General features: G+C 41.0%; 1 protein-coding gene across 2 annotated transcripts in view; it reads left to right on the forward strand.

Moving 5' to 3' along the window:
* ATAD2 (ATPase family AAA domain containing 2) overlaps positions 1–19,930 on the forward strand; it is a 36,444-nt gene that overhangs the window by 1,523 nt on the left and 14,991 nt on the right. Inside the window, exons 1-15 of one of the 2 annotated variants that reach the window (XM_054815103.1) lie at positions 241–1,902; positions 4,366–4,508; positions 5,022–5,071; positions 6,957–7,110; positions 8,514–8,601; positions 9,577–9,661; positions 12,573–12,686; positions 13,134–13,242; positions 14,248–14,358; positions 15,022–15,130; positions 15,354–15,469; positions 16,752–16,926; positions 17,634–17,722; positions 18,071–18,230; positions 19,713–19,803. In XM_054815103.1, coding sequence (XP_054671078.1) covers positions 4,384–4,508; positions 5,022–5,071; positions 6,957–7,110; positions 8,514–8,601; positions 9,577–9,661; positions 12,573–12,686; positions 13,134–13,242; positions 14,248–14,358; positions 15,022–15,130; positions 15,354–15,469; positions 16,752–16,926; positions 17,634–17,722; positions 18,071–18,230; positions 19,713–19,803 — 1,576 coding nt within the window. In that variant the 5' untranslated portion in view covers positions 241–1,902; positions 4,366–4,383. Of the gene's footprint in view, positions 1–240; positions 1,903–4,365; positions 4,509–5,021; positions 5,072–6,956; positions 7,111–8,513; positions 8,602–9,576; positions 9,662–12,572; positions 12,687–13,133; positions 13,243–14,247; positions 14,359–15,021; positions 15,131–15,353; positions 15,470–16,751; positions 16,927–17,633; positions 17,723–18,070; positions 18,231–19,712; positions 19,804–19,930 lie in introns of those variants that run through there. The other variant, XM_054815102.1, reaches the window with a different exon arrangement.

Genomic DNA, 19,930 nt, shown 5'->3' on the forward strand with positions numbered 1-19,930 from the left:
GTCGTGGACTCTGTTTCCTTCCAACAGAACTCTTTCAGGATTTCCAGTTGATTGGATTAATATTTTTTTTTTCCATTATTTTCAAGACTCCTGAACTAAGAAGGAAGAAATCCTTGGGGGATGTGTGGTGTTTTGTTGGGTTTCTTGGGTTTTTTTTTTTTGTTTTTTTCATTGCAAACAGGCATGGAATCTGCTTAAAGATCACTGCTTTGCTTTTTCAGTCTACCCTAGAAATGGTTGTCAGGGACTACAGGGAATTCAGCTGCCTGTTGCACACGGGGCAAGGCTGAGCAAACTTAGGCAGGTAAAGCAGCTGGCACGTGTTCTCAGTGTGGCGATGAGGAATGAGGAAGCTAAACGTAAACTTTTCACTGCAACCAAAGCAGAATCATCATTATGAAACTGGCTGTAAGGTTCTTTTTTGTTTTGGTTTCTTTATTTCTTTTCTTTTTTCTTTTTTTTTTTTTCCCGTTTTGCAGACCTTTCCCATGCTTTGAGGCATGGAGTCATTCTTACTTTACGTTTCGGAGGGCTGGACTTTGCTGGAGCTTTCTAACCGCAGAGATGATGCAGAAGCGCATGAGATGATCCTGGTGCTAGCTGCATGTTCAAGTCCTAATGCCTCTTTCCTAACTTGTTGATGTGCAAGGACTTGGTGGTGGCAGCTTTTGCATTTTCTTCTGATATCAGCAAGCGGTTTATCTCCAGTTATTTAGCTTATTTTGTCCATAGAGAGTAAGGAGCATACAGCAGAAGGCCTAAGGTAAACTGGCATCTGATGGGTTTATCCTCTTCCACGTTTCCGGCCCCATGGCAGATCCAGAGTGGCTAATGTCCCTTTGGAAGCTGCGTTATCTGCAGGTCTGTAAACCTGGTGTAATTCCTCAGGCTGAACAAGATTGTCTTGTGACCTGTACTTGAGACCTGTGTGCTCCTGAGTTCCCCCTTCATCTGGGCAAAGTGGAAACTGGCACTTTTCCAGGCTGAAAAGTGCTTCATGCCTTGTCTGTGTAGGGACCTCAGCATCAGAGTTCACAGCCTTGTTGCCTAAGCACATGTATCTGTTCTGATAGTACCTCAACATAGAGTGACTTCCTCAGAGATACCAGATAGCTAAACACAGCTCTTATAAAAGACTTTTTAGAAACAATGGCTGATCGCTTCCTATAGCATGAGAAAAGTAACAAAATAGTAAATGCTTTCAAATTTTGAAATACTTCACAAAATTCTTCCATCCAGTTGCTTTATCTTTCCAGTTTAGCCATTTGCTTCTACTGAATTTCAGTCCTTGAGTGTGTTTTTTTTCAGCCTGATAAGGCTGACAAGAGCTAATTACTCTTGCTCTGCCGGCAGCTTGCTGGAGTTAACCTGATGGTTCTTGGTGCCTGCCGTCTCCTGGAACTGGGATGCCTTCCTATGAATGGAGGGCAGTCAGAGTTAGCACTCTACATTGGTACTGCTTTGCCTGTGTCCTTATTTGAGCCACGGTTAAGGTAAAAAGACAGTACTGAGGATCATGACTATCACACGTATTGTATTGTGAACATTGTATTAAAAATATGTTTTTTAAAAAGCAAACAAGTGCATAAGTATACATAGAAAGATCTCCCAGGTCACTATACTGTTTTGTTCTTTTTTTTTTTCTCCTAACATCTGTGCTGACATTCTCTAAGTATTTGTTCTTCTTTCAGTCTTGGATATGGCCCAGAGATTTGTGAAGCATATTATTCCAGTCATCTTTTAGCTGATGTGGCAAACCTTTAAGATTTATCCCAAGGAATATTTACTTCTAGATCAATGAAGCAGAGATAGCCAAAGTGGCAGTTACAACTTGTGTATCTTGGAGTTTAAGCAAGCTGAATCTTCCAGAGTTGCTTCCAGCTTTGGAGTCTAATTTCACAGGTGAACGTGTATTTAGAAATAAAGCCTCTTACTTAAAATATCCTTATTTGAAAGTGCTGTATGTTTGGAGTGGCTGAATCTGGCAGCCTTATGGACAGTACAAATGGCCTGATCCTTCCTCCCTCTCTGGCTGATCAGGCTGAAAACCCATTAGTGGGAAAACACACACAGATGCATCTATGTATCACGGATCCCTGTATGATTTGGGTTTGGGGGCCCAGTTTGTCTGTAGCTGCCTCCAGGGGCTGGCAGCCAGCTGTGTAAGCCCCAGAGGTGCACAGCCCTGCTCCAGCTGCTGGTATTTAGATCCCGTGTGTGCGCACACATATACACACGCATGTACTATGTATACCCCTCTGTAACTGTCCTTAGACACTCAGTCAAACCAGTAACTGGCCCCGAATGACCTGCTCTCCCAGTTACCTCATGTGCAGAGACAGATGGGTCCCTGGCCCAGACCTATGGCCTCTCCAGTAGCTGTCCCCCCAGCCCAGTGTCTCCCATAGCTGGCCCACACTGGTGACCTTTCCGGTACCTGGTTCCCAAAAGTTAAGCCACTTGCTAGCTGATGCTGGCTTGGTGTCTGTTAGCAATGGTGCAGGCTGTGAGGAGCTGCAGCCCTTTTTCCCGTTGCTGCTGCTCGGACCTCTGTGCCCTGGGAGGCAGAAGTGCCATTAAATAAAGAAGAAGCCAGGACAGGCTGTGATGATGGGCATCCCCCAGCGAGTCGTATTCTAGGCAGAGGCCCTCACTTGGTCTGTTAGGTGACCCCAAGGGCTCTCCTGCCTGCACCGCTGGGGGGGTCCCTCACCCTGGAGCTGGGCCTTGGGCTGAGCGATGGCCTCACAAGGAGCGGGGCCGGGCTGTTCCCCTGGCGCTGTGTTACTGGGGTGCCTCTGCCCACCCGTGCTTCCCCGCTGCCTTTTGTTTATGCAGATTAGCCTTTAATCACATAACCCAACATTATAGGCAGTTCCCAGGCATTTCTATACATTTTGTAGGACAATGTATAAGCCATAGGCATCCAGCTGTAGGAATACTATGAGTACGTTTGCAGGTGAGATCATTTCTTGGTCTAGGGGTTTTTTTCTAGTTGTCTCAGTGGCGAATGCTGAAAGTATTGGTTTAAGTCTTTCTATACTCCTGTGTGTGAGTGTGCACAAAAACTGCCTTCAAATAAATGTAGGGCTCTGACAAATTAAAAATAAGTTGACAGGCTTTCTGTTACAATTTCTTTCTTAAACCTTTGAGAGGAAGAATGTTAAAAGTGACTCTGACAGACCAGACTGCCTGTCATTAAGCTTTAGGTCTTGTTACATCCATCTACGCTGGATCTGAGAACTATAAAATATCTTTAGGAGTTTCATCTCAGATGCCCCAACTTAAAGCCAGATATGGGAAGCATACCACGAGGCCTGGTTCCACCAGCTTGGAGAACTGCAGGAAGCGAGGCGCTCTTTAAAACGAGCGATGAAGGAAAGGTGGTTGAAATCCTCCTCGTCGAAAGGCCTGTCTTATCACGGCCAGTTGTGCGGTGAACGTTGGGGATGACTTGTTCAAGGTTGTCTGAAGAGAAGACCGTCAGGATCGCCCAGCTCTGTGGCTCAGGGCTGACCCTCCAGCAGCAGGCGGCCACAGCTCTCGCTGTGTGGCACTGCAAGGGCATTGCGTGTGCATCATTGTTCTCCTGTAGCCGCGTTCTTCACGCTTCTGTTATCATCTCCATCAGCTACTAATGGAAGTACCTCTTGGTAAAGTTAGTGTCAAGAAGTGAAAGAATCTGGTCTGTTTTCTGCCCTTTTCGGTGTGAGACTTAGTTTGGTGTACTCCTAATGAAACTTTGGGTTGGCTGAACAAACTGAACAAGCCCCCTCTCATGGGTATAGCTCTCCCCCTCACATAGGAAAGGTGATAGTACTCACCCTCCTTGCAGAAATGCCAATGTGAACAAGATCAACAGCCATAAAATGTATCTTGAGTTCCCTTTGGTTTCCCGGGGACAAATACCATCCTCTTGAAGGAAATCTTTTCATGTGCCTCTGAATGCAGTTATAAATGGAACAGAGAGAGGAAGAGAAACTCTCCTAACTAGATTTTAATCCCAGAACATGCAAAGTCAAGCTTGACTGCTCCTCTGAACCAACTTTTGAAATAAAAGATTTGGGGGTTTTTAATGAAACACTAAGTTTACATGAAAGGCTTTGCCGCAATAACTTTTTCAAAGGATATTAAGCTCAAGTTGTCCACAAGAAGAGTGTGGCAGAGGGGAGCTTTAGCTTTGAAAGTTGGGCTTTTTTTCTGAGAGCTTCTTCTTGGTGTACAAGTTACCTGCTGTTAGTTGCACCGCTATTGAATCAGGAGTGTTACAGAATAAACTTGCCTAAATGAGGCAGAAGTTCCTTCTTAACTCCATACATGTGGTTCAGATAAATACATTCTTATTTCCTTTTTTATTTTCCCTAGGGTTTTTCCTCTGGCAAAATGGGATGTTTCAATGGACACTCTTTAAGATCAATGAGAAAAAACATGCCGCCCTGTTCAGACTCTAGCTTTGACAAAAGCATGGAAATATTAAGTGAAAACGTCAATCGAAGACACTTTACAAGGTATTGTATTTCTAGGTGTTCAATCGCTGTTCAATTTATAGAATGAAAAGTGAAAGCATGCATGAGTCACATCACGATACACCTACAGCTAAAAATCTGCAGAGGGATACGATTATGTTAATACCAGTGCCAGTATCTTAGAACTGGAATCCCTCTTCTTAGTAAAAGTCTTCTGCTTGTGTAAAAAACATGTATCTCTTCCCAACTCCTTTGAGATCTCTCCTCCGCTTTGATTACTGAGATGTTATTTGTGCTGTTGAGACTTCAAGGTTAGCAGGTTAGGAAATGTCTGTCCTTATGGAATTGTGCATATGGTATGCAGCAGACATCTGAATCCTTGTGGTCCACAGGCTTTTTTTTTTGCATGATGTGGAGCACCGGATTGTAAACTTGGTGAAGTTCCCCAGTCTTGAGGGGGAACCATACAATGCAATACGATATGATATGCTATAATACAAAAATTGTAATACAACAATTCTTTTCTCCTTTTCTCTGTCTTCTTTCTTAACGTAGGCAGTTGGCAAAGCCGAAATCAGACCCAAAAAAAGAAGAATATAAAGAAGGTAAGTAGTGATAATTCCTTAGGATTCCTTTTTAGCCTGGTTTCTGAGAAGGATTGTGTTTGGTCACTCTATTGAACTTGGCTCCAAAAACTTCTGAACTCATCAGCCAAAATCAGCTGAAGTTGTGAGAATAGGTACCTCAAAGGCAGTGAATTTCCTATGAGTTGTATGAAGAGAGGTAGGTGCAAACAGGAGGATATGCTATTAATTCCTTGCAGGCTTGGGGAGAACGCAGTGTGAATCCCAGCCTGCTCTTAGGCACTGGAGAATCTGTTCCTTGGCTTGGGTTTCTTCGTGACATGGATTTTCTGGAGTCTGCAGGACACAAATTGATTGAAAATCAATCGTTCTTGCAAATAGGAGGGAATATTGCAGTATTATATGTGAGGTAAAAAGTAATTCAGTCATGAGAAGCACAAACCCACAGACATGAGGAAGGTGTCACTGAAGTGCAGCGATTTACCTTGGAACCGAATTGCGGTGCGGAGTACACAAACAGGCTTGGTGCCGTGAAGCTGCTTGCTGGCAGCTGGGAAAATCTGTTATTTGCAGGCAGAATCCTGCCAGGCACAGGCTGAACACGGGAAGGGGCCTGAAATGCACTTTGTCTGTAGTTATTCAGGTTCTAATTGTGCTCTACTTTCTCATTGACCTCTCTTAATTATTTTAATGACCGTGTGTGGTGGCTTGACCCTGGCTGGAGGGCAGGTGCCCACCAAAGCCGCTCTATCATTGTCCGTCCTCAGCTGGATGAATATAATGAAAGGCTTGTGGGTTGAGATAAGGGCAGGGAGAGATCACTCACCAATTACAGTCATGGGCAAAACAGACTCAACTCGGGAAAATTAATTTCTTACCAATCAAATCAGTGTTGAGTAAGGAGAAATAAACCCAAATCTTAAAACACCTTCCCCCCCCCCCGACCCCCCGCCTTCTTCCCAGGCTCAATTTCACTCCTGATTTCTCTCCCTCCTTTCCCCCCATCAGCGGCACAGGTGGACGGGGAATGAGGGTTGTGATCAGTTCCTCACATGTCTCTGCCACTCCTTCCTCCTTAGAGGGAGTACTCCTCACACTCTTCCCCTGATCCAGCGTGGGGTCCCTCCTATGGGAGACAGTCCTCCACCACTGTCTCCAACACGAGTCCTTCCCACGGGGCACAGTCCTTCACGAACTGCTCCAGCGTGGGTCCCTTCCACGGAGTGCAGTCCTTCAGGAATAGACAGCTCCAGCGCGGGTCCCCCTGTAGCCCTGCCCCGCTACCAAAACTTTGCCATGCAAACCCAGGACATAGTGCAAGTAACGAACCTGTGGCAAAGGATGCTGCGTGGTAAATACTGGGCAGATCTTGTTTTAAAGCAGCAAGCGTTTGAGCTCTTTGATATTGGGGCGTTTATCTGGAGACATTTCTTATCTTCTAGAGCTTTTGTGTCACGATGCAGAAAATGAAAGTGATGTATGCTTAAACAGTGTACTAAAACTATGCATCTTAAGAAGAGACTTCCCACATAAACATTTTTTAAGAAAACAAACTATCAGATACAATTTTACATGAATGGAGTGAAAACACCTTAGAGAGACCTATTTGTTGTTTTCACTTTTCCAGAAAGAAGTAACTGGAATAAACTTGCCTCCTGCATGAAACAAAAACTGCGTGTTTGTTTTCATCAGACTGGCTTTCTAGACTAATAAAAAGTTGCTATACAAGTCCTGCTTTTAACATGTCATTTAAGTTGAATGCTGTGGTCGTGACAATAACTTCTAATTCAGTATTTAAAGAAAAAATCCACGGCAGATTTTTTTTACATTTTACTAGAATAACAGTGAAATAAAGGGAATAACATATGTTCTGTCTCAAAATATTTCATACATTAACGTATTTTAGTCAACAGGACACTGAAGACTAGAGCTGATGCAAAAGCTGCAGAACAAGTCCATGAAGAAAATGGGGATTTGGAGGTCCGCCGAAGCTGCAGGCTTCGACAAAGCCATTACACCACTACAAATCAATCTGTTTTATTTGACAAACTTATAACAAAGTGAGTGAGATTTTTGTCATCATCTTCCAAAGCTACTAAAATGAGCCTTACTAGCAAGCCTTTGTGCTATGGCATAGTATCAGCTAGCGCCTTTCTCCTTCTTTTGACAACAGAAAAAGGTATTACTGTTCCTGGTAGCAAAAGCTAAATGTATTCAGTGGTTAGGCTGAGACTACATATAGGATATGGCCTTGTGATAACTGCTGGGTTCAGGTGCCCTCCACTGTAGAGTCCCACCAGGGTCGCACAGCTCAGAACTTGCAGGATGTTGTTAGCAACCTCTGCTAACATTCCGTTGCTGCCTCCTCCTCTGCCTCTGCCTGTGCCAGTATGTCCTGTAATTATTGTTAATACACTGATTTAGGTAACGTGTGGGCCTTTGTCCTTCGCAGCCAAGCTGTTTAACCCGAGTCTTTTGGAAATAGATGCTTGTGGCTGTTTAAGACTTCCAGGTTGGAGAGTGTGTGTGTGAGGATGTATTTGGAAAGCGCTTCACGTGTAAAGAGTTTGGGCACAGCCAATGTTTAAATTGGCCCCCAGTGTCTTCATTTTGTGATTGCCAGTTGCAGAGAGATCTTCATACTAGAGCACCTTCTGTGTACGGGCTGGGTGGGTTTATGTGTTGTCTTGTGAACCAAAACAATCACTTTACAGTGTGACTTTCAGTAGATTTAACTTGCCCTCTAAATCGATTTTCTTAGCATCAGAAGCGCCTTCATTTTTAATTAACTTTTCTTCCATGCTTATGAATATTTGTATAATGCTCGGTTGAGTTGAGATACTGAGGAAAGTTGGATACAGCCAAAGTGACGTAGTCCTAGTGTTTCTGCCTGTCTGTCCATGGCTTAATGACCTTTGTGAAGCCCAAATTGACCTTGTTTTCTGAAAAGTTTGTGAACTGTAACAGGAGCGGGATGGGTTTTTTCCCAGCATATATAGTCATGGGAAATCAACATGAAACTTAAATTACAGTTAAGAGAAGAATAAGCAACCTGTTGTCTGAGGAAGGCTGTGAACTAAACGTGACTTAATGCTATCATGCAGAGCAACTTAAGCGCTATTAAAAACTGCTATAATTTCTTTCTGTTACATTACTATGATCTTCAGAATTCTTTTTTCCTACTAAATTAGATTCTTTTTTTTTTTTACTGTGTTCAGTGAGAGGGGAAAATAAACCCGAAAACAGTGTCTGCAAATCCTCAATCGCTTGTTCTTAACTCTCTCTCTAAAAAAGTAAACATTTGACCTGATTTTTAAGTAGTGTTAAAAAACTTGGTTAAGTGTCAACGACTCTTACTTTGTGCATACTATATTAAAATGTCATGCTGATTATGTGTACTGTTTTAAATATTTTTGTTTGTACTTGCCTATCTTTGTTCTTACATGTCAACTTTTTGTCGTAGTACTGCAGAAGCAGTCTTGCAAAAAATGGATGACATGGAGAAGATGCGTAGACGGCGAATGATGGAAGACCTTGGGGTGTTCCACGATGTAGGAGATACTAATCTATTTTACTACTTTTGTATAAGTAGTGTATTCCACATAGGGAACTTATTTAGTTGTGATTTTAATTTAGCTGAAATAACTTGTTCCAAAGAATAGTGTAGTCTACAATAACATTTGTTTTTGCTCTCTAATTATAGTTTAACATCTTACTGTTATGGTCACGCTACAGATACACTCTAAGGGTGGGTGGAGGAAAAATCTTCAGAAGACATGAAAAAGCAGTAATATGCTGAAATACATGTCTTATACCACACTTTCTGAATGGCCTTATGATTTTTGAATGGAGGCTGTTTACAAACAGCTGTTTCAGGGCTTGGGTTTTCACTTCAAATCTTACTAAAAACTGAATTCGTCGATGTCTGATTTATCTGTGTTTGGTTTTGTGCCAGCCTGGCCTGTGAGCTTAAGGAGTCCTTTGTCCCTAGATGAACTGAAGTTAAAATTATATACAGCAATCATATTTCCTCTTAGTTTTGCTCAATAAATTAAGTTCTACTGTCCTTTTGAATGACAGGCACTTCATTTTTTAAACACCTTCATAGCCTGCTTTCACAGGTTTTTGCTTAGATCTAAATTACTTTTTTTTTTTTTTAATGAAACCAGAATTGTCCATAGTACTTTGTACATCATGTCTCAAATGCCCATATGTGGGTTTTGGGGTTTTTTTTATCTGCTAGAAATTGCTTTTTCCTGGGTTCTTGGATTATTAACCTGTGATTAATTGATACACTCGGTTTTGTATTTAAGTATTTAACTATCACATGTACAAAACCCTATTTTAGAGCAGAAATTCTTGTTATTAATCCTGGGTGCCAGAATGATGTTCCTGTTCTCCCGTACCTTAATTTAATCTTTTGTGTACATGGAGTGCTTTGATAATGTTACTGTATAGGCACTAAATATGCCCATGTCAGGTTTTCTGCATGTTTGTGACTGATCTTTCTTGTTTCTTTTATTTAGGAGAACCTCGATATGTATGCACAAGGAAAGAAAGAAATCCAAAGAGCTGACAAAGAAATAGCTGATAATCAAGGTGGCATTGTAGGTTAGTTCTGGTTTAAATTTTTTTTACTATGCTCTAGCCAAGAGCCTTGTCTTAAACAATTGAGATGAGCTGAACTACTGAGTATTTTTCTTCTGTTAAAAGAATCTGTGTTGCTATTGACATTACAAGCCATAGTCACGGACTCTAGAGCTGCACTGTAGTGAGCTCAGAACAGGTATTCGGAGGAAAAAAAATCGGTGCTTTTCCAAAATGCTGACAAGATAAAAGGCAACAGATGGCTGTGGACGGGTGGGAATAGAGAGAAACGGACAGTATTCCTCAGAATGAGAAAGAGTGATCTTGCTGCAGCAGGAGCATGACAGTTTTCACAGTTTTGAGCAGCGCAGCGAGAATTTTCAGGAAGGCAGGCAGGCTGCCAGATGAGTATGGAAAGCTCCTCCAGAGTGTGACGATCAGCAGGGGAGAAGATAGTGGTGTTCATTTTTGTGTTTAGCAGGTAGTTGGTGGAAGCTGCTGTCTGGGCCTGTAATTAGGAGCTGTCATCCCGGTACTCAGTGGGAAATAACATGAGGAATAAGGTGAAATTGTAAAAGGCCATATTAACTTTATGTTTGAAGTGAGGGGGAAGAACCTCTAAGGTTTTAAGGAGAAGGATAGTTGTGATTAAGGCAGTCAGTCCAACAATCCTTGTAGGAGATTTCTGGATGGAACAGAATGGGGCGAGACTGTACTTAAGGATAGAAAAGGATGCGGCAGTAGTTGAGCTGATCAGTGTTGGGTTTTGTGACAGACCTCCTCTGCACACTCGCTCAGAGAGACAGTGGCAGGAGGGGGAGCCCACATAACACCCTGCCGGGCTACTCCCAAGGCCATCAGTCCATCAAAGCCCTATCTGCACAAGCCCGGAGGAGCGCGTGGGTGTGCAATGGCAGACACCCAGATCAAAGCGAGGAGGAACAGCCACCCTGTCTGGGCCTCTCCCAGGGCTGTCCGTCCCATCAGAGCTCTCAGCCCCAGCATCTGGGCGGGAAACCTATCTGGAGGATTCATCGGGGGCAGCTCTGCATATCACCTTTTGGACTAGGGGGTTACTGCCCAGCAGTGGGGCATTTTGTGGGATGCAGGGGAAAAGCAGTTCACACAGGACTTAAGGGATCTTAAGGGCAGGAACATGGGAGGCGTTCCGGTGACTTTGTGAGGAACAAGAGTAGGAAAATAGAGGGGCAAGGGGATAAAACGGGCCAGTCACATGTAAATAGTTTGCTGGTCAGTACTGCCTGTGCCCTGCGTCTGGTCACCTGTCTGACCATCAGACTGTCAGAACTTGAACGAGAGGTGATTTATGCAATCTCCAGTGCGGGCGTTATCTTGTATGTGTTACACAGCCTGTGTACGACTTAATGACTGGCAATGGAGACCTACAAAAAGGTTCAAGCTAGATGTCCAGGTGTTAATGAGCACTGGGGTGATCTTGTTCCTAATCCTGATCAGGCCAGCAAACAGTCCGTGGCCTGTTTTTAGGCCTGTTGTTCAGCCTGTCATTAGTTCAGACCTAGCCTGTGGCTCCTGGGTGCGTACCTCGGTGACCAGACCTCCTCGTGGAGCAGTGAGAGAACACCTGGAGCCACAGCAGGAGTCCAGCGAGAGGCTGACTTAAAGAAGCCCAGGTAGAGCAAGGCATTACCAAAAAGAAACGACCAAGTGTGCCGAGGACATTTGACTGGTAAGGGAGGACAGCTGACTCATTTGGAGATCTAGTTAGGAGAATATCAAGTCAAGGCTTTAATAAGAGCAGCTTTAATACAAGGTATGGGCAGTCTAGAGGGAGGAACTGTATGGCTTGGTTCAAGTGTGTGGATCTCGAGGTGTTGGGCAGGAGAGACTTGTAGAAAGTAATTATAAATAGTATGTTGAAAGGGAGATAGGAGTATGGGGCAGTTCATTTGTGATCAAAGTGATAACTCTGGAATTTTAAATTGGGAAAAAACTAAAATATACTTTTAGAATGAAATGTGTGCCAAGAAGGAGTGAGGAAAGTGTGTTAGTGTAAAGAAAGTGAGTGGAACAAGGGGAAGGACTAGAGGAGCAGAAAACCTTGTGCCTTTGTGACAGGAGTGTTGGAGAACCATGGACTAGGGATAGTAGTGATGCCAAAATAATTTTTCACTTTTCCATGTGCTGTCTACGTATCTTGTGTAACTTATCTTGCATTCAGAAAGCAGTGTGACATTTTAGGGGGAAGAAATAAAGCTTAGTGCTTCCCAAGGAATCAAACGTACTTAATTTTAGTGAGCAGGGAGGTGAACAGAGCATGTACATTCCTCACCCGGTGTGTAGCTTTAATGTGAGAGGGTGTTACTAGGAACCTGCTAGATAATTATACTCTGGTTTTTGCATTCTTACCATCTGTCATGAAAAAAACATGAAGTTACTTTGCAGAAGCTAGTGGCATAAACTGTATGCATTTGACATTATTTTCTGACTGGGGAAGTTCAAACCTGAGACTTGCCCATTATTGCTCACGTAATCTGTGGCAGAGCTAGGGCTTGGAGCTAGCTTACCATGCTTAGTCTTACCACTATAGAATATTAAAAACATTTCCTTGAAACGCTTTCTCAAAATAACAAGAAATGACTTTCTGAAATAGCGGTTTTCATAGGAGCTGCATCTTAGCTAAGCAAGATGACAGAATTGGTGTTAGTAAGACTGATGAGAAGTCACCCGGCAATTTCAGCGAGCACAGAACAGTATCTATATGTACGCTCCTCTGTGTTTTGTAATTTCTGGAATGTCTCTTGCATAAATTGGTCGTAAGGTTTTGCCAGTTTTCAGATCTATCGTCATTAACATGAAGGTAATAGTAAAATCTATAGGCATCTGTGGAGTGCATTTTGAATTTAGTATCATTTGCAACAGTACTTAAACAGTTTAACGTTATGTCAATGTACAGTAGTTTCATCAGAAGAAAGTGAAGAGAAAGATGATGATGATGGTGAAGACACTCGAAAGCGTTATGACTTTCGACAGAGGAAAACCGTTGAGCGCTATCAAGCTCCATTGGAAAGTAGGTTATATGCACAGTTTCTCTTAAGACCTAATTCCTTGCATAGACAATTTTTTTAAATGAAATATATACACACTCAACTTCTATTTAAATTTCTTACCTTCATTCTGCAAGTAAATTTTATTAAATGCATGTAGCCTGTGCACATTATATTCCTTTGCCATTTGGCATACTTGTTGTTGTTTTTCAATAAAAAAAAAGGCCTGTGTATCCTTGAAAGAATAGTAATTAAGCAGACTTGATAATCTTACTCTTGTGGCTTTCAGTTCTCCTTAAAACACAAGTGTGTGTTTTTTCCCTTCTACTGTGCACTGATTTTAAAAAAAAAAAAAAAAAATCCCCCCCCAAATCACTTGAAACATCCCCTGAAATTTTCTACCTCCTTCACTATCCTGCTTTCTCTTAACCTTGTTTGTAACATTATTCTAAATTCTTTGCTTTCAACAGAACCAAGACAACGTAAGATATATTTTTCGGGCCGGTCTTCACCTGTCAGACAGAGATACTCATTTAGAAGTGCTCAGTCAGAAGGCTCTTGCTGCAAAAGAACTAACAGGTTGGTATATGGTTAGTGATAGTTCTTACTTATCAATAGTGCTGTTGCTCACATTACTGAATAATGCTTTCAAGGGTGTTTGGATTGGTGGTAATTACAGATTAATAGTGTGATTATTGCTGTGGTAGTCCGAGGGTATAAAGAAAACAAATATTGAGAGTGTAAACTGTACTTTTTATATTAGCCATTAGGTATTTTAAAATGCAGTATTGGTGGTCACTGATAAGGTAATTACGGAGGTTGTGCTGAGATTACGTAGCTGCAATTCTTTTGTTCTTGAACTGAAGCCAGAATCTCTCTCTGAAAATCTGAGACTCATCTTGAAGAATACCAATTATTTTCTTAAAACTGAAGATAATTTAGTTAGAGGGAGAACCTGTATGGAAGTTTTAATGGATTTGTTTTATTTTTTTTTTTAATCAGTCAAATACTGATTCTGGTTTCTGTCTGAAATCAGCTAATGATTCTGTATGAAACTATCCTTAAACAAGAAAAATGCTAAATGAAATTATAAATTATGAATTACAGTAGTAATGACAAAGAGGTTTTGGATCCTGTAAGCAGTTAGAGCATGCAGAATGCTGTCTCTTGCTAGATATGAGCACTTTGTTCAGCATCTTTGAAAGCAGATAGTTATGGAAGGAAAGGTTTTTGAAGCCAAATTTGTAAACAAGTTAAAAAGGTTTATGTTTCACAGAGTGGATATATAATGCTAAGTGAAACTCCATTTATGTGTGTGTGTGAGAGAGAGATTGGACAAAATGAGTAATTTATTTTATGAAATTTCTTTTAAAAATAGTTAAACATTTTACCTTCCTAAGAAAAATTAAATTTTACTGTCACAAGGAAAATCATGTAATATACTTTGAAATCAGATTCAAAAGGAGTACAATGATCTGGAAACTTAGTAGATCTCAAAGTAAATTCTGAGACAGAATTCACTTAAGTTTTGATACTATTTAGCGTGTACTTTAATGTTTTACTTGTTTGTTTAAATGTTTGCAGACGGAGACACGCAGTCCACAACAGTGATTCCACATCCTCTTCATCCTCATCTGATGACGAAGAGCGTTTTGAGAGACATAGGAAGCGCAGCCGTAACAGAAATTTAAGAAGGTTAATGAAATTGGAGAATGGGGGAGGGAGAAATCTATTTGGGGGGAGTTTGCATCTGCCTGACTGTGAAGTGTTATCCACTTTATCTTGTACAATTTCTAAAAACTATTTTAATAACAATCTAATAAATAAGTTTTCAGCCCAGTGTCTCTCAGACATGTGTGTCTTCTGGCACATGGATCCCAAAGTCCTTGGGAGGGACCAGCAGTAGTGGCCAGCCTTTATAATGTTAATCCACACTGAAATAAGCATCCCCTTGGGCTGTAAGTCTTTGAATGTAGAAGCGAAAAAATCTTTGAAAGATGTCAGTGTGTTTTGAGGAGTTCTTCCGTCACACAAATCAAGGTCAGGTCACGGTCTCCACATATGGAGTAAGTTGTTTGAAGCTTGCATTCCTCTATATGCTGTGTGGTCTGGCATGGATATTTAGAAGTGCTAAGAGTTATTAAAATAATTAACGCAGTTTAATGTCTGGAGTGACCATTTTCCTTTTTTTACTCACGGACATTAAATGTAAACCAATTTGAACAAATATTTAATTATTTAGGAAGTTTATCTCATTTATAAGGTCTTCTGCATTCACTTGCCATCGTTATAAAAGCAAAAAGCTAGCTGCATCCCAAGTTAGAAAGTGCCTTTCTCTTTCTCCTTAATTCAAATCAGGTGTCTTCCACTAAACTTTCGAAAAGATGAGTTAAAGGGAATTCACAAGGATCGAATGAAAATTGGAGCAAGTCTGGCTGATGTTGATCCAATGCAAATAGATTGTTCAGTAAGTAATTTTAGTTCATTGTGTCCGTGAGATGTTTCCAGTGTTTCTGAAAGCTTTCAATAACGTGCTGTCTACAGCTACCTTGGTTTACAGTTTTCTCTCCAGCAATTTGAAAATTGCCCATAACATTTCCTTTGTGCTGACATGTACTTTCTGATGGAACCTCATCAAGGTTGCAGCTTTCTTTAACATATAAAACGTGTTCCGCTGAATTTATTTTTAGGTGCGATTTGATGGTGTGGGTGGTCTTTCTGACCACATTTCAGCTTTAAAAGAGATGGTCGTTTTTCCACTGCTTTACCCAGAAGTCTTTGAGAGATTCAAAATTCAACCTCCAAGGTAACAGATATTGTTTAAAACTATGAATTCTAATTCACCCATTTTCAGGAGAATATTCAACTGAGGTATCAATATGTTTCCACGCTTCAGAATTTTCAGCAATGTTGATGGGGCTTTTTGGCAGTAGTAAAAAGCAATTTCTTAAAAATGGATAGAATCCAGAATATATGTAGGTTCAAAGATGTACCATGTGGTGAGAGTATACTTTAAAAGCATCTTGCCTTTAAAAGGTGGGGCTGAGTCATTTTTGGTTTGAGTTCGATGTCCACGTCAGCTTGATTAGTTTATAAGCAAGAAGGAATCATCTACTGGTAGTCAACTGTAATTTGTTGCTTGGAAGTCCAGTTGTCTCTCCCACCAACTGTCTTTTTGTTCAAGTGATCAAGGATACATTTTGGAATTGACAGGACTTGCAACTAGAACCTTGCCGTGTTTGTTGTGCTTGGGCTAAAGTAAGGATCTGACCACTTTTTACACAGCTAAATTAGTTCTGCATTATGACATTATTAGAGATTTAATTGTTAGCTTTATATATTCTTGATCAGCGCAGTTCAATTATGGTATAGTGAAATATGACTTTAAATTCTTTGCTTTCAGTAACTTTAGAAGTATTACAAATAATGAAAAGAAAATATTCCAGTGGGTTTGCTTCTTTATTCATTGAAATTCTTTTTGAAACAGCAGTGTATTGGCTTTTCTAGTTGATGGCTGTATTTATCTGGAAATGCAGAATACTCTCCCAGGTTTAGACTTCCACCTCATTTATCATCAGCAATGGATGGCCTGGGAGACCAAATCCAGTAACTTAAAGCTTTTTAAGCGAGAATGAAATGCTTTACTAGCAAATCTTGCCTTTTGTGAAAACAAGCATTTATATGCAGCGTATCATAAGTTAGCCAAGTCTCAGATTCTGCGCTGAAGTTTGTTCTGGTTTGGCTCCACTGTGCTGTAACCACCCCTGGTAGTTTGTCAGCAGTTTTGGAAGTGTCCTTCCGGGACACTATGATCTTTTCTTGAGGTTTGTACGTCTCCATTATCCTCTTTATTTGTTGCGTTTACTGCCTTGTTGAATTGTGTAGGAACACAAAACTTCCATCTCTTTTCACTTTTCTCACACTTCAGCTGTTACCGCGATCTTATACACAAAGTGTTTTGGTTAGGAGAGAAGAGGGGTGTGGTTTAGGGATGAGGACTGTAATAGATACTTTTCCATCATATATGAATCTTTTTTCTTTTTCTTTCTTTCTTTCTTTCTTTTTTTTTTTTTTTTTAATAATTGCAGAGGCTGTCTATTCTATGGTCCGCCAGGGACTGGAAAGACACTGGTTGCTCGTGCGCTTGCTAATGAATGCAGCCAAGGTGAGAGGAGAATAGCCTTTTTTATGCGAAAAGGTGCCGACTGCCTGAGTAAATGGGTGGGGGAGTCTGAACGACAGCTTCGGTTATTATTTGATCAGGTAAGGTTGAAACGTGCTGTGTGTTCTGTCCGAGTGGTAACTGTAATCTTCTGTGGTCAGTATTTTTAAGAACAACTCACTCCTTTTTGGTTTTTGTCAGTTCTTTCCACTGAAATGGGTTTGTTAGTGTTTCCTTTTTCAGTGGGTTTTTTACGGGCTTGAAATCTTGAGATGTATTAGGGAAGATTAATAAAACGAGAAAACCTCGCAAAGCAAACCCCTGCTAGTCACCTAAAAAAAAAACCCCAAAAACAAAACCCCAAAAATAACCATCAACAAAAAAACCCCACCAAACCCAAACCAAAACAGCCACAAAAAGGGTTTCAAGAGGCAAGAGATGGATGGTGGCTTTAGATCTGAGGGAAACAGATGCAGGCTGACGGCATAGTCATTTAAATTCCTAATGGAAGCTTGCTTTCAGAACCTGTAATTGAATTAAGTCTCGGCTCTGTTCTCGGCGGTTGCCAAATAGCTGTAAAAACTACTGCTATGATTTGTTTCCTGTCACCCGGTCTCAGTGGCTTGACACAAGCTGCCGTCTTCTGTTACTCGTGCCCCTCACTCCATTAGCCCAATTAGCAGAGATCCCTGATGCCAGTCTGAAAGATCTAGTTCCAGTGACTTCCCAACCAAAACATTTTTAATGCATTTTCTCTTTAAAATAGTCCTGTTTTACTTATGTCCATATTCCTCTGTTTTCATTCGAGGCCTACCAGATGCGACCTTCAATTATTTTCTTTGATGAGATAGATGGCCTTGCTCCTGTGCGGTCCAGTAAACAAGACCAAATTCATAGGTAGTACATTTTTTTATCTACATAGAAGCTGCTTGATCTTTGTGAAAAGACCACCACAACCTGTTTAACTTTATGTGATACATTAATTTATCCTGAAAACTAGTAATTCAATGCTACTAAAATTCAGATGATTTTCAAACAATAACTGAAACCAATTCACTCAGCTTGATATCAGCACAAGGCCTGTGTTAGCTTATTGGGGTTTTTTTATGTCCTAAATTAAGTCTTTCGCTAGTCGGCGTCTCATCAAGAAAAGCTTGTCCTTTTTGAGTGGTCATTGCAGAAGATTGCGTAGAACGTAACAAAATTTACTAAACCAGTGAATGAAAATTATATTTTTTCTGTTAGCTCTATTGTGTCAACTCTTCTGGCCCTTATGGATGGTTTAGACAGCAGAGGAGAGATTGTGGTCATTGGAGCCACCAACAGGCTGGATTCTATAGATCCTGCTTTACGAAGACCCGGCCGCTTTGATCGAGAGTTCCTCTTCAGCTTGCCAAATAAAGAGGTCAGAACTTAAACTCAACCTTAATGCTCATGTGACAAAGTCCCTCTTTATAACAAAACCATGTAACAATGCAGTATTACAGAGCAGTTAAAGTCAAAACCAGTGTTGGACAACTTGGGCAAAAGAGAGACTGTGGAGGGCAGATCCGGTACTGAATATATACCATTAAGAGGATTTCCACAAGTAGTTAGTTCTGTAATTAGTTTTGGTTTCACTGTGACCAGCCAAGAAAATGGGATGCTGCTAGTCACTGAAACATGTAAGAAAGAATGAATGCCCGAATTAGCTGTAAATTACTGCTATCTCATCTTGAAAATGAAAGAAATGGTGTGCGCACAAGAATTCCTTTTTGCACACAAAAACTTTTCTCAAGGCTGGTGCTGGAGCGATTGAATTTTTTTCCATTCCCAAATCTGTCCATGTTTGCTGACTGACTTAATCCACTTAGACACTTTCATCCTGAAGTGGTCTTGCTCTCAGTTCTTGGTTTATGAATGGATAGTGGATGTACCTGTGCTGGATCGTTCCCAGGCCGCATATCCTGGGAGGGAAGTATTTTGGGATCTGACATTCTTACTGGTAACTTATTATTGGACAAAGATGCGAGGTACGCTGGACAGGTGTGGGGCTTGGGAAGCTTCTAGTTCAATGGCGATAGCTAAGCAATGAAAAAGTAGGTGTATAGCAACCAAAAAATATGGGGAGGAAGATAGTGTGGAACCCTGGTCTTGTGTGTTTTAATTTGGCTATGGTTGAAGGCTAGTAAAAGTGCACTAAACAGCATATTTAACAGAAACATTTGTCTCCAGTTTTTATCTGCTTTCAGGAACAGGAGAGGAGGTGCTGTGAAACACATACAATATATGATTCCCTACTGTGGAAGAATTCTAGAAATCTGCCGTAATTAAACTGTGTACCAGGGAATACTTAAATAAAAGATCTTGCTAAGATCGGAGATGAAGATAGGCAACGTCTGACATTTTCTGGATCAGTGACAGTAGTTTGAGTCATAATTATTGTTCGTCTTTATAGTAATTGTAGCAATTTGAAACGTAATGCTAGGACTCTTTTCCTTGAATGAACTGGCAGAAAAGCAAATTTGATGAACCAGTGAGACTGCCACCATGAAATTTTGCTAAATTTGTGAGAGTTTTCTTTGATGAAAAAATCTCTGCAGATAAGTTTTTACTACAGTTTTTTTCCTCAGGATCATCAGGCCTCATACTTGTGGAAGCTTACTTTTCATGGAAGCCTTTTATTTCACTGCACGCCCTTGCAGAGAGTAATGTAACAAATTGAGAATTATGAAATTTCCTGCTTGAAAAAGCAGAGAGTGTATTAATCGAACTGTAAAATACTTAAAAGTTTAGCAGATAAACCAAGTATTTGTATTAATGTGAGGGTGTGGGGGGTTTTGTGTTGTTTTGGGGTTTTTGAAGAGAAAACTTTGGACAAACTAAAATGCGACCATTTTATTTCCAGGCTAGAAAAGAGATTTTCAAGATTCACACACGAGATTGGACCCCAAAGCCATTGGACATGTTTCTTGAAGAGCTAGCTGAAAAATGTGTTGGTAAGTTTGAAAATACAGTGAGTTACTGCATGGGACTGAGTCCAAAGGAATCTGAGCTTGTAGCAGGCAGTACTCGAGCTCTTGCACCTTGCCGCAGAGTGAGGCGGCTGGCACGCCGTGGGAGCAA

Source organism: Grus americana, chromosome 2 (genome assembly GCF_028858705.1).
Source record: "Grus americana isolate bGruAme1 chromosome 2, bGruAme1.mat, whole genome shotgun sequence".
Lineage (NCBI taxonomy): Eukaryota > Metazoa > Chordata > Aves > Gruiformes > Gruidae > Grus > Grus americana.